Raw genomic sequence first — 12,420 nt, forward strand, 5'->3', positions numbered from 1 at the left:
ACCCAGGCACCCCTGGATGTTCTTATTTTAATGTAGTATTTCTATTCTCAAGCTTTGTGAAGTCTGAACCCATTTCCAAATGGAAGTTTTAAAAGCTAAAATATTTAGCAGCAGAACTGGTTATTGCAAACAAAATCCCATGTGGGACTCCATGTGTAAAACAGGGACAAACAAGGTCGTGGCCCAGCTTGTGTTGTGTCCCCTTGGTGGCCCCTGGGGTGCCTCCTGGAACCCAGCATGGAGACCACTGGGTGGTGGGGAGGCAGCAGCCATTCCCGCATCCTAACATGTCAGACACTCACACAAGTATTTGGTTGCATCTGGTCCTCGAAACAGCCCTGAGAGGCATTCCCAGACCCATTTTATGAGTGAGAAAACCAAGGTTCTAGGAGATGATTAGTCCCTAGGAGATTAGTCCCTCCCAGATAGAAAACATCCAGATGCCTTCTAGGTGTTCTCCCTGCTCCTGCATGACAACCTGATTAGCAGGTCTTATCATCCTTGTTTCATATGCATGCAGAGGCCCCATGAGATTCACGTCCAAGGCTACAGCACTGAAGCTACAGTTCAAACCCAGGTCTATGAACGAGGCCAAAGCCCCCGCTCTTCTTGGCAGAAGCTGCTTCCTCCCAGGTGAAGAAGCCGGGGCTCGGAGCGGGGCAGCCCCAGCCTGCTAATGGCAGAGGTGAGATTGGAAGCCCCCGGGCTCACAGCCCAGTGCTCCCCCAGCAGCGGGAGGGGAACACACTGCTCCTTGACGAGAGACTCATTTGTTCCCAGCGGGGAAATCTTCCCACGGAGCCCCGGCCCTGGCCTGAATTTCTGGGCTCAGAGTTTCCCTGCCTGGGGCTGGCTTCTGAATCAGCAGAGAAGAGACCAGCCTCCCTCCCGCGAGGACAGGGAAACTCTGAGCGTCCTCGTTCCTCTCTGTTCGTTCATGTGCCTCGCCTGGGCACATCCTCTCCAGCGACTGCCTTTCTTTCCTTTCCTTCTCCCTCGACATTAGCTATTCCTTCCCCCATTCCCTGGTCTCTGGTAAGGTCTGAGTGAGTAAATTCACCATCAGCAAGAATCATGGTGTTTGAAGTCACTGGCAAGAGATAGGGTGTTTAAAACAACTGCAGAAAGCCCAAGGCTTCTGAGTAAACCAGGACTTACTGGGAATGGAACTGTCCCCTTCAGGCCCCAGACCATCTCCCTGATAACGTCTCAGGGTCTGCAGAGTCCTTAGCTCGGATTTTACCCCGAGCCTCGGCGCGGCCCCGGGAGAAATGATTCCCCAAATGAGGAGTTCAGACAGGGAAGGTAATTGCCCTGATTAAGTGACAGCCGCTGGGCTAGATGCAACTTTACAGACTTAATTACATCTCGTGATGGCCCCATAAGGTGGGTATGGCTGTGCCCGTTTAACACAGGGGTAAACTAAGGCTCCAAGCACCTATGTAGCCAGGATACAGTCACATAGCTGGGAAGGAAACCTGGATCTTTCCCGACCACATGCCTCTGAGGTCCCAGGCCAGCCTCTCTGTTCTCTCTCTGAGGCTGCTCCCAGCAAAGGGTCCTGCGGGGGTCTGGCTCCTCTCTGGTTCGATCCGGTTGTACTGTTGCTCCCTGCCCACACTGGGCAGGACACCCCGAGCTCTCCTCCCCAGCTGCTGCACATCTGGGGTAGCCTTGCTCTGGGAAGGACTGAGAAGGTCCTGGCCGGCCCCTTGCCACCTGACAACAGGGTCTTAACCTTCCGTTCCACATTGCTGCTGTGAGCCACACCGGATACTTTCCCAGGGCCCCACACCCTCGGGACCAAGCATGTCGAACTCTGATTGAGAGCTCGGGGTTCTGAAGGCTGCTTGCTGCCCTCATCTTATTTCCTTGGGGATTTTTAAGGAGTTTACTTGGTTGTGGAGTTCACATGCTGGACTGCTCTCTGGGGTCCGGACTGCACAGGACGCTGGGTCTCAAAGTCTGACATCCGCCCCATGATAAGAAAACCTCCACTTTGCCATACTGTCCCCACTACCAGGGTCTCTTTTCCAGTCACATTTCCAACGTTATGCTAAATGGTGAAGGCGCGGCTCTAACGGCTCTAACTGAACATGGTATCTGCTTAGAGGGAACAGTGTTCGTTCTAATGACAGCAATGGGACACAAGTCAATTTAACCCCAAAGAGTGACTCCAACCTGGAATGGTGGCCAGTACCAGGCCTATGAGGGAGCTTTCCTAGGGGAAGGGGACCTTGCACCATCCCTCAATTGCTTTTTGCTGGCCCATGGCCAAACGGGCCTGCTCTTCTCCAAGGTAGATGGAGAGAATCCCTCCCCTAAAACAGCCACCATTAGTTGGGTCTGTTAGGTCCTGCGCATTGAGGTTGACATTTTACATGTCATTTTATATGTTGCTTCTAATATTCATAAGTGACTGAGTATGGCTTTTGAACCATTAGGGGTCTGAGTTTCCCCTTTGTAAAACAGCTTCCTTGGGTGAAGAAACTGAGCTTTAGGGGTGAAGTTAATTATTCGAGGTCACAAAGAGAGTAAGCGACAGATCAGAAATTTAAACCCACGTCTGTGTGACAATAAAGGTAACAATCCTTTTGCTCTCCATTACCACGGCTGTCATGTACGGGCACACAGGTTGCTCACTGCACAAGGGCATCCAGCTGAAGAGGTGATCGGGGGATAAAATCCAGCCATCATTCTGTTCACCAAGGCACACACCATGGTGCAATAATGCCTGTTCTTGTCTGCTAGAGGAGTGCTGTGGTAAACGGATTGTAAATGGTCCCAATATTCCCTTCCCTACATCTGTACCCCCTTGCAATGTTACTTTGAACCTCTTCCTATCAAATGAGTTTAGTCCTTTGCCCCTTGAATCTGAGCCAGTCTTGTGACTAAATAGGTCAGTGAAATGTCAGAATTGTGTTGTGCCAGTCCAACCCAGATCCTAAGAGGCCCTGCAGGCTTCAATTGCTCTCTTGGACCCCAGTGACAGTGATGGGTACAGGCCCAGATTCACCTGCTGGAGAAAGAGAAACATGGCCCAGTAACCTGCATTCCAGACCAGTGAACAGCCACTCAGCCCCCCAACATATGAGCAAGGCCGCCCTAGCCCAGCCAGCCTCCAAACAACCCCTCTGACCACAGACCCATGAGCCAGCCCAGACAAGCTCGGGCACGCCCGACCAGATCAGCATAACTGCCAAACCTCCTCGTGAGCAAACAATAAATGCTAACTGCTTGAGGTGGCTGTTGTGGGTTGAACTGAGTCCCTCCAAAATTCGTACGTTGCAGCCCTAACCCTCAGTATCTAGGAGTGTGACCTTATTTGGAAATAGGGCCGTTGCAGATGTCATCAGTTAAGATGAGGTCATACCAGAGTAGGGAGGACCCTTAATCCAATGTGACTGATGCCCTTGCAAAATGGGGAAGTTTGGACGCACACGCACGCACGCACACACAGGGAGACTGTCGCGTGAAGACTGGAGCGTGTTGCCACAAGCCAAGAACTACCAGAAGCTACCAGAAGAGAGGTCTGGAACACACTCTTCTCCAGAGCCTTCAGAGGCAGCATGACCCTGCCCACAGCTTGATCTTGAACTTCCAGCCTCCAGAACCGTGAGACCATCAATTGCTGCTGTTCCAGCCACCTCGTGTGTGGCCCTTTGTGACGGCAGCCATAGGACACGAATATAGCACCTTCTCCTGATCAACACACACACTGAGCATGGCCTGTGTGCCGTCCTCTATCGTGGCAGCTAATCCTGGCCCCCTCCTGACCCCCAGGTAATGCTGGAGAGGTGCCCGGGGTTCCACTCCGCCATGCCTCGTCCTGCCCAACAGGGCTCTGAACCTGGAGAGGCCTCCCCGGCGCCTGCTAAGGGCTCCGGAGTCCTTGACGGGGAGGGGGTCAGAGACCGAACAATAGTGCTGTTCCTAGAGAGAGCCCCTAGGCCGGACTCCTCTGCCTGCCCACCTACCTGGGTTGCCGAGGGCCATGGAGTCATAGATGAGCTTACAGGTCTTGAGCAGGATGGAGATCTTCTTCTCCGGCGAGTAGGCCTTGTACATGCTGGTGAATTTCTGCAGGATCTTCTCCATGATGGGCACCTCCGGCACACTGGTGGTCACGCCCAGGTCGGTGGTGGTGGTGGCCAGGATCACCAGCTGGTTCTCCCTGAGCTGCTGCAGCGAGCCGTCCTTGCTGTGGATCTCACGCAGACATGAGTTGATGGCTTCTTTCAACGGCTTTAAGACGCACTTATACAAGGCAGACTCCACAATCGCTTCTGTGGGGGGGGGCAAGAGCGGGCCGGTGAGGAACCCAGCGGCCGGATCCTACCAGCAGGCTTTAGTGTTCAACAGTGTGGTGTCCCCATCTCCTTGTCCCTGGAAGGACACACTCGATGCCCCAGCAGTTATGCCCTGCAGTTCTGACACATGGGACAGTGTAGTACCTTCAACAGACAGCCACACTGCCGAGACACTGGCACAGCGTCTGGGACTGAAACCTTATATCCTGACGCTTTTCATAGGGCGTGGTACTGATTAAACTCTCACAGGGTTGCCTACCAATGTACAACTTCAGAGGGCACTGTTTACATGGGAGTTGTGCAGTATACAACCTGTGCAGTTGTACGCGGAGGGCCTGGGTGCCCAGTAAATGTTTGGTAGAAATCTTCTTTTTTTTTTTTTAAATGTTTATTTTTGAGAGAGAGAGACAGAGAGGAAGGGAGAGAGAGAATGGCAGTGGGAGAGGGGCAGAAAGAGAGGGAGACACAGAATCCGAAGCAGGCTCCAGGCTCTAAGCTGTCAGCACAGAGCCTGAAGCAGGGCTTGAACCCATGAACCTTGAGATCATGACCTGAGCCAAAGCTGGATGCTTAACCGACTGAGTCACCCAGGTGCCCCTGGTAGAATTATTTTTGATGTCTCTCTTTGAATTCTCAAATCCACTTGACTCTAGTTTCAAGAATACAGTATATCCAGAATCTAACTTCTTACCACTCCCATGGCTACCACCTCAACCTGGGCTATCTTTTGCTTGAGTTATGTGAGTAGCCTCTTGCCCTGGCCCCTTTTTATCCATTCTCGGCACAGCAACCAGCATAATCCTGCTAAGGCATGTTTGATCATGATATTCCCATGCTCAGAACTCTCCATTGGCTCCCATCTCATGCACAGTAGAAGCCAAAGTCTTCCCTGTGGCTTAGAAATCTCCCCCGTGATCTGTTCTCACTCATCACCTTGCTAGGTCCCCTGTGCTTATGCTGCTCCAGCCCCCCCGGCCTCCCTGCTTTTCTGCCAACCTGCCAGGCTTGCTCCTGCCTCAGGGCCTTAGCACCTGCAACTTCCTTTGCCTGGAGAAGTCACTCCACAGCTATCTACATGACCTATTCGTTGCTCAAATGTCATCTTATGCAAGAGGCATCCCGATCAGCTACTGGAATGGGATTTCGTCAGCTTTGCTCTCACAGCAACTCTGCAGCCTACACGGCATGACCACCCCCCTCTGCAGATGGACCAGCTCGGGCTCTGATGGTTGGGTCACAGCTAGGTGGGGCTGAGCAAGGATCTGAACCCATGGCTACTTGCCACCGTGGCTGCTTCGGGTGACAGTAGGGAAACGTTCTTGGGAAGTCTTTTTAGCTCCACCCCATGCCCGGGGAGCGGGGAGGGTCTCAACTATTGCCTAGTAAGGGGAGGCCCCCAGGTCCTGTCTATCTAAGAACACACCTGAGCTGCCCTATCCCTGGGGGATAAGGGAGGGACCCACGCTCTCGTGGTTGAGTCTCAGGAGAGATCCAGATAACGCCTTCCTTCCATGCAGGCCTGGGCCTGGCCCATGTCTGGGTTTGGTGCTATTCCTAGCTATCTGCCCTCCTCATCACACCTCCTTCTTCCCCTTTGCTTCTCCAGCCTGTGCGACAGGACGCACGGCCGCCCCGGTCCACCTCAGCCCACTGCTGCCCGTCCTTCCAGGCCCGCATCACGACCCCACTGCCCCAGGGCAGAGCAGCTAGAGAAGCGGTGACCCGAAGGCAGGGACTTGGCGGTTAGCTTCCCCCGAAGCCTCTGGCTCCCGTGGGAGCTGGGCCGAGTCCTTTCTTCATCTACATCCACAAAACGAGAGAGGGCCGTGGCCCGTGCCCTCTGGGGGCCCGGCATCTCTGAGAGCCACCAGACCTGCGGAGACTGCTCTGGCCCTCCGCAGCCACGTTTGTTTGTACCTCTTTTGCCTCCAACTGCTCCTCGTGACTCGTCTCCCTAAGAAAATCAGGAGCACCTGGGCGGGCAGGGGGCGCGGGGAGGTCCCGCCGGCCTCGTATGTGGCTGGGGTTCTCCCACCGTCTACCTGGCCCAAGGGCAGAACTCGGAACGGCAGAGGGGTTCGTTCACGGAAAGGGTGGATTGTCTGGAATCGGCCCTCCCTGCTGCCCGCGCCCGGCCCCCCTGCCCGGGACTGACCTAGCTCCTCCTCGGAGTGCAGGGTGGGGTCCACCAGGGCCTTGAGCTCGGTGCTCTGCAACAGGTAGCTCTTGAGCTGGGTCATCATGGTGCGGATCTCCTGCAGCATCTCGGTGCTGGAGGTCTGGCGTGCCATCATCTCCAGGCTGTAAACTTTGTAGTCCTGCACCAGGTTTCCGAAGTACGAGGCCTTGTCCTGGGCCAGCTCCACCACCTTCTTGTACAGCTTGCGGTTGTTGGAGAGGAAGGCGTGGAAGACATTGGTGAAGCTCGCGAAGCTGAGGCGGTGGCGTGCCTTGCCCAGGACCGCCGAGGGCTTCTTCTTCCCGCCGGAGCTGCCGAAGTGTTCTAGCTCCTCCTCCGTGCTGCTGGTGGAGTAGGAGTCCTGGTCTGTGGCCGAGGCGGGCACTCCCAAACTGTCCGCGAGCGAGGCCAGGGAGCCCTTGAACTCTGGAGAGCTCTGGGGTCGGGCACCGGTCTGGGCGTGCGGGCTCTGAGTCCTGGTCTGGGGGTCGGGGCTTTGGCCTCCTCTGGACGGACCGGGTGTGGGTTTCTCACGGGCTTCCTCCTTCGTGGGAGGCTCCGTGCTCTCCGAGGGGCTCGCGAGGCCCGAGGCCAGCTGCTGGGAGATCCGTCTCCTCCTGGGGGGCGGGACTGGGGGTTGCCGGATCTTCCTCGGCGGCTCTGGCATGCTGCCCGGATCACTGGCCTTGGCCACCGCTTCCTGACCTTGCTCTTTGGTCCTCGGAGGCCGCTCCCCAGGACTGTCTGAAGTCCCCCGGGGAGGCAGGCTGAGTGTGGATGCCCTACAAAGACCCAGCTGGTCCCCCTCTGCTGCCATCCCCCTGTCCGCCTTCCCCGCACTCTGGTCCTCCAGGGAGACCTTCTCAGAGATGCGGCGTCTGGGAGGAGCCGCCGGGAGGCTCTTCTTCACGGGTGTCGGAGGGGCAGGGGTCTGCGGCAAGGGGCTAGGGGGCGGCCCTGGCTTCACCTCTTCCTCCCTGAGGGGGCCCAGGCCTGTGGGAGGGCGTGGAGACCTCTCACAGGCTGCCATGGGTGGCTGGCTTGGAGGGTCCGGGGGGCCTGGGGCATGGGGTGCAGGGTGGGGGGCAGAGGCTGGGGGCGTGGGAGGAAGGGGCTCTGGAGGCGGGGGAGCAGCCACTGGGGGGGAAGCGGGCAAAGGACAGGCCAGAGCAGGAGCAGGAGCAGGGGCTGGAGGAGGCCGGAGGGGGCCGGAGGGATGGAGAGGGGGTGCCGGGGGAGGGGGTGCTGGGCGGCGAGGGGCCCACTTGGAGGTGGGAGGCAACGGGCGTGAGGGACAGCTCTCAGGGGGTGGCTGGTCGGCAGGCAGGGCACCGCCACCGCAGTCCTCGATGAAAATAGGATTCACAAACCACAGGCGGTCATTTCCTACGGACAGCTCGATTTCACATGAGCAGTTTTCGTAATGGGCGCTGGGCTTGAGGCTGGAGGCTGGCGGTGCTCCGGGGGCTGGGTCTCTCGGGGGCTCCGCTGGGCTCCCACCTCCTCGCCGGGGGTTCAGCGAGGAGTCCCAGAAGCCTGCAGAAATGAGAGAGGGAGAGGCTGGTCAGTCCCAAGGCCGGGCCCCCTACCTGCCCGATGGCGTCAGTGGGCGGGGTGGGGGGGCAGGGCCGGTCACAGCATTTGCTTCACTGCTCCGATGGCTGTTTCCCCTCCTGGGCTGTTTTAAACCTCTCCCACCACTTCCTGCCTCGAGAGGGGAAGCCCGGCTTGATCCTCCCAGGCGCTGCTGGGGTGGGGCCGGGACACGGCGGTGGCAGGCAGGGCTCCAGTTCTGCCCCTTGGAGTGAGAGAGCCCCCCACGGAGGGCACCAATGGATCGGGGTGCAGGCATGGGTGGGGGGACAGAAGGCAAGGAGGTCTGCAGCCGACCAGCTGGGTGCCCTGGGGCAGGTGACGTGACCTTACCAGGCCTCTGCCTGGTCATCTTTAGAACGGAGGTCCCCACAGGGAAGGGGCTTTGGGCCTGTCCCGGCCACCGCGGTTGGTTGTGCGCAGGGAGAACGAAGCACACACCGTGGCCTGTGAACTCAGACCTGACCATCCAAATGGGGGACACCGGCCCACTGCAGAATGCTTCTGTCAATCTCCGTGTTAAAATAGGAAAATGGCCCACGCCCTGCATTTGTGTATCTGTGTGTGTGTGTGTGTGTGTGTGTGTGTGGTGAAGGGGGTGGGTCAGAAAGCAGGGGGTCCTCCACTGCTGGCTGGCTTCCAGCACATGCCTCTCTCCTGACCCACCCCTCACGGACAGCCCACGGCCGTGACCACCAACGCAGGCCCGGCCCGATCCAGATGTGGTTGGTCCACGCCAGGCTTGTTCTGGGTAACGGGTTTGGAACATCCCAGCTGAGAGGGCATGGGGGGTTGGCTAGCTCAGGAGTCCTTGGGTACCAAGCCCTGTGGAGAATCTGAGAGAAGCTTGGGCTCCTTCAAAAAAGGGCACAGGGGCACAATGTTTTGAGCACAATTTCAGATGGTCTGCAGGCCACGCTAGACTCACTCCAGCTGCTCCTCCTGGATAACAGCGGGGACTCTAGTCTGTTTATTTTTGAGAGAGAGAGAAAGCGGACAAGGGGGAGAGAGAGAGGGGGACAGGATCCGAAGCAGCCTCTGTGCTGACAGCAGGGAGCCTGATGTGGGGCTCGAACTCACACACGGTGAGATCCTGACCTGAGCTGAAGTCGGATGCTCAACTGATTGAGCCACCCAGGCACCCCCTCTTTTCGAAAAAAAATTTTTTTTCAGCCTGTTAATGTTAGACACTGATAGTGCACCGTCCCTTGTTAACGATGGGGCCAGGGCTCCAGCCTCCCGTCCTAGAGCTCTTACCTTCTGGGAGGGATTCATCGGTAAGAAAAGTACCAAAAATAACATCAAGAACAATAACAGGTGCAAACACGTCTTGGGTTCTGGCTGTGTGGGCCTCTTGCTTTACACGGACCATCCCACTGACGCCTGACCACAGGCCTCCGGTGTGAGTCCTAATATTGTCCCCATATCACACAAAGATGAGAGACCCAGAGAGATTCAACAACTGCCCAAGGTCACAGGTTGGTGAGTGGAGGAACTGGGATTTGAACCAGGTCAGGCTAGTTCTGAAGCCTGTGTGCTCACCCCCCGTGGTATGTGCCTTCCTTCGTAGGAACTTGCGACACTTCCCGGGGTCAGAGTGATAGGGTGGTGTGCACCCCAGAACTGGCGATGTGGTAAGAACACAACAGCCTCTTGAGGGTGAAAGAAAGAGGCCACCACAAGATGCCTGGCAGGACGATGGGGCTGCCGGGACACTGACTGAAAGCGAGTGTGTGCATCAGGAAGGAGAGCGGGGCTCCCGGTTCAGCCCCGTCCTGGGCAGAGACCCCGTGTCGGGCATCCTGAGTGTCGCAGCCAGCTGTCTCCACAGTAACAAGGGCGACAGACTTTCACGTGACCGTTCCCCATTTGCCAAGCCCTGCGTACATCACAGTCCCTGCCTGAGGACATGGGGTGCCCGGGGTAGACGGGAGCCTCTGGGCTCTCTCACGTCCGGGGTGGGATGCTCCTCACGACCGTCTGGGCCCTGCACTTGGCTCTCTTGGGCAGCTACTGACCTCGCCGTGACTGATCCGCTCCCCCGGGGTGCTTCACACCAAGCACACAGATGTTCTGGCCCCGAGAGGCGAGCATCGGAAGCGCCGAGCCCTGACTACACGGGACCAGTAGAGAGTCATCTCTTCTGGAAGAATTCCCAGCAAAGAGAAGCCAGTCTGGCTCAAGGGTGAACTGGCAGCCGCCCCACAAGTGAGCTGAGGTCCCTGATGCTCACCACCAAGTTCTCTGAAGACCTTCCTTTGGGTGAAGATGGTGGTCATAGGCTAGATGGTGAACACAACTGTCACCGATGCCTGGACGTTCTCGTCATTGCTGTCTTAGATCGTGGCCATAGCTTGCCCACAGCCCCATCCAGTTTCCTCCTTGGGACACCATGCTGGGCTTGGTTGCTCTTTGTTCAGAATCACTGCCGACCCTTTACTTTTTTTTTTAATGTTGGTTTATTTTGAGAGAGAGAGCGAGAGAGCGAGAGCGAGAGCGAGAGCGCGTGAATGGGCAAGGAGGGGAGGGGCAGAGAAAGAGGGAGAGAGAGAATCCCAAGCAGGCTCTGCGCTGTCAGTGCAGAGCCCAATGTGGGACTCCATGCCCCTAACTGTGAGATCATGACCTGAGCAGAAATCAAGAGTCAGACATTAACCGAGATCTCTGCCAGCCCTTCAGGCTGGCATTCGAGGCCTATGGGATCTGGCACTGTGCATCTTTTCCAACTTCACCCACTCGCTTCTTCCTGAATGTGTCACGGGCTGCCCCACATTAAGGTCTTGGCTAATGCTGTGTCCTCTGCTTGGAATTCTTTTCCTAACCTCCCCACCTGGCAAACTCATACTATCTGTCACGACTCAGGTCGACAGCCTGCCTCAGCATAGCAAGGTGGGTCCATCATGCACAGAAGAAAAAAAAAAAAAAAAAAAAGGACACATTTTCCAGCACTCAGATGTAGATTCTGGCAGGAACAGACAATGGGGTTCAGAACGACAGACCTGGGTGACTAAGGACTGCTCCCCTGCCCCTAAGCTAGGCCTGGTGGCTACGCTCTGGCAGAGCAGAGGCCTCAGAGCCAAGGCCACTCTGGGGGTGGGGGGAAGCTGGGACCTGAGGATCTGTATCTTAGGGTCTGGGGGCCTGTTAGGGAACCACAGCAGCAGCACAGGCCTCTGTGCTGGAAAAAAAAAAGGAAGTAGGTAACTTTCTCTGTAGCCTGCAGAATGCCAAGGCCAGAGGAGAACCGGAACACTGTCGTGCAATGCCAGCGGTTGGCAAAGCTGGGGGCGCTTGTGCCCGCTGGCGTCCTGCCAAGCCCTGGCTCAGCGGCCGGAGATCCCCTGAGCACCCGTATCTTCACGGCCTCTGGGCTGCTGCAGACTGAGGCAGGCGCTTTGCCGGCCCTGTAGCATCCTACAGCTCGGCCGGGGACGCCTCTCACCAGGTGCCCACTCCTACGATCCTCAGAGGGGCTGGGCCGGGCCAGGCCGGGTCCTGGGCTGTAGGCTCTGAGGGCAAAGATGGTGAAGGTTTCACCCTTGGGCGGGCGGGGGGGGTGCGGACTCGTGGCAGGGCAGAGAGGGGATGAGTAAATGCAGCAAAGCAGTCCAGATGTCATGGAAACAGCCTGAAAGTCCTCCGAGTTTAGCGAATCACTGTTTTATAGGCTGTTGGACAGTCATTCACACGTGACTTTTCACTGAATTTTTAATAACTAGGAAATTTCACATTGTATAATGTAAAGGAAAAAGCAAATTACATGCAAATTTGGGAGAGCTATAGAACATGTGCTTTCTCTGAACATATTTTAAAAATATTAAGCATAGGGGCGCCTGGGTGGCTCAGTCGGTTGAGCGTCCGACTTCAGCTCAGGTCACGATCTCGCGGTCCGTGAGTTTGAGCTCCGCGTCGGGCTCTGGGCTGATGGCTCCGAGCCTGGAGCCTGCTTTCCATTCTGTGTCTCCCTCTCTCTCTGCCCCTCCCCCGTTCATGCTCTGTCTCTCTCTGTCTCAAAAATAAAGGTTAAAAATTAAAAAAAAAAATATTAAGCATAGCAGGTTCCTGGGTGGCTCAGTCGGTTAAGCATCAGACTTCAGCTCAGGTCATGATCTTGCAGTTCGTGAGTTTGAGCCCCGTGTCGGGCTCTGCGCTGGCAGCTCGGAGCCTGCTTGGGATTCTCTCTCTCCTCCACTGTCTCTCTCTGCCCCTCCCCAACTTGTGCTCTCTCTCTCTCTCAAAATAAATAAATACACTTTAAAAAATATATTAAGCATATAGATTGCAAGCGTGTCTGAGAACCTCTACAAATCTGACCCCTGGTTGCCATTAAGTACTTGC

At 56.4% G+C, this 12,420-nt stretch overlaps 1 protein-coding gene across 1 annotated transcript in view; it reads right to left on the reverse strand.

Annotated features, from left to right (window-relative positions):
- Positions 1-12,420, reverse strand: part of RIN3 (Ras and Rab interactor 3) — a 124,548-nt gene that overhangs the window by 20,541 nt on the left and 91,587 nt on the right. Inside the window, exons 6-7 of the mRNA XM_047080196.1 lie at positions 6,466-8,025; positions 3,978-4,286 (exon numbers count right to left, since the gene is read on the reverse strand). Coding sequence (XP_046936152.1) covers positions 3,978-4,286; positions 6,466-8,025 — 1,869 coding nt within the window. The remainder of the gene's footprint in view (positions 1-3,977; positions 4,287-6,465; positions 8,026-12,420) is intronic.

Source organism: Lynx rufus, unplaced genomic scaffold (genome assembly GCF_022079265.1).
Source record: "Lynx rufus isolate CCGP_SWC_20201006 ecotype Redwood Valley unplaced genomic scaffold, mLynRuf1.p SCAF_17, whole genome shotgun sequence".
Taxonomy (NCBI): Eukaryota; Metazoa; Chordata; class Mammalia; order Carnivora; family Felidae; genus Lynx; species Lynx rufus.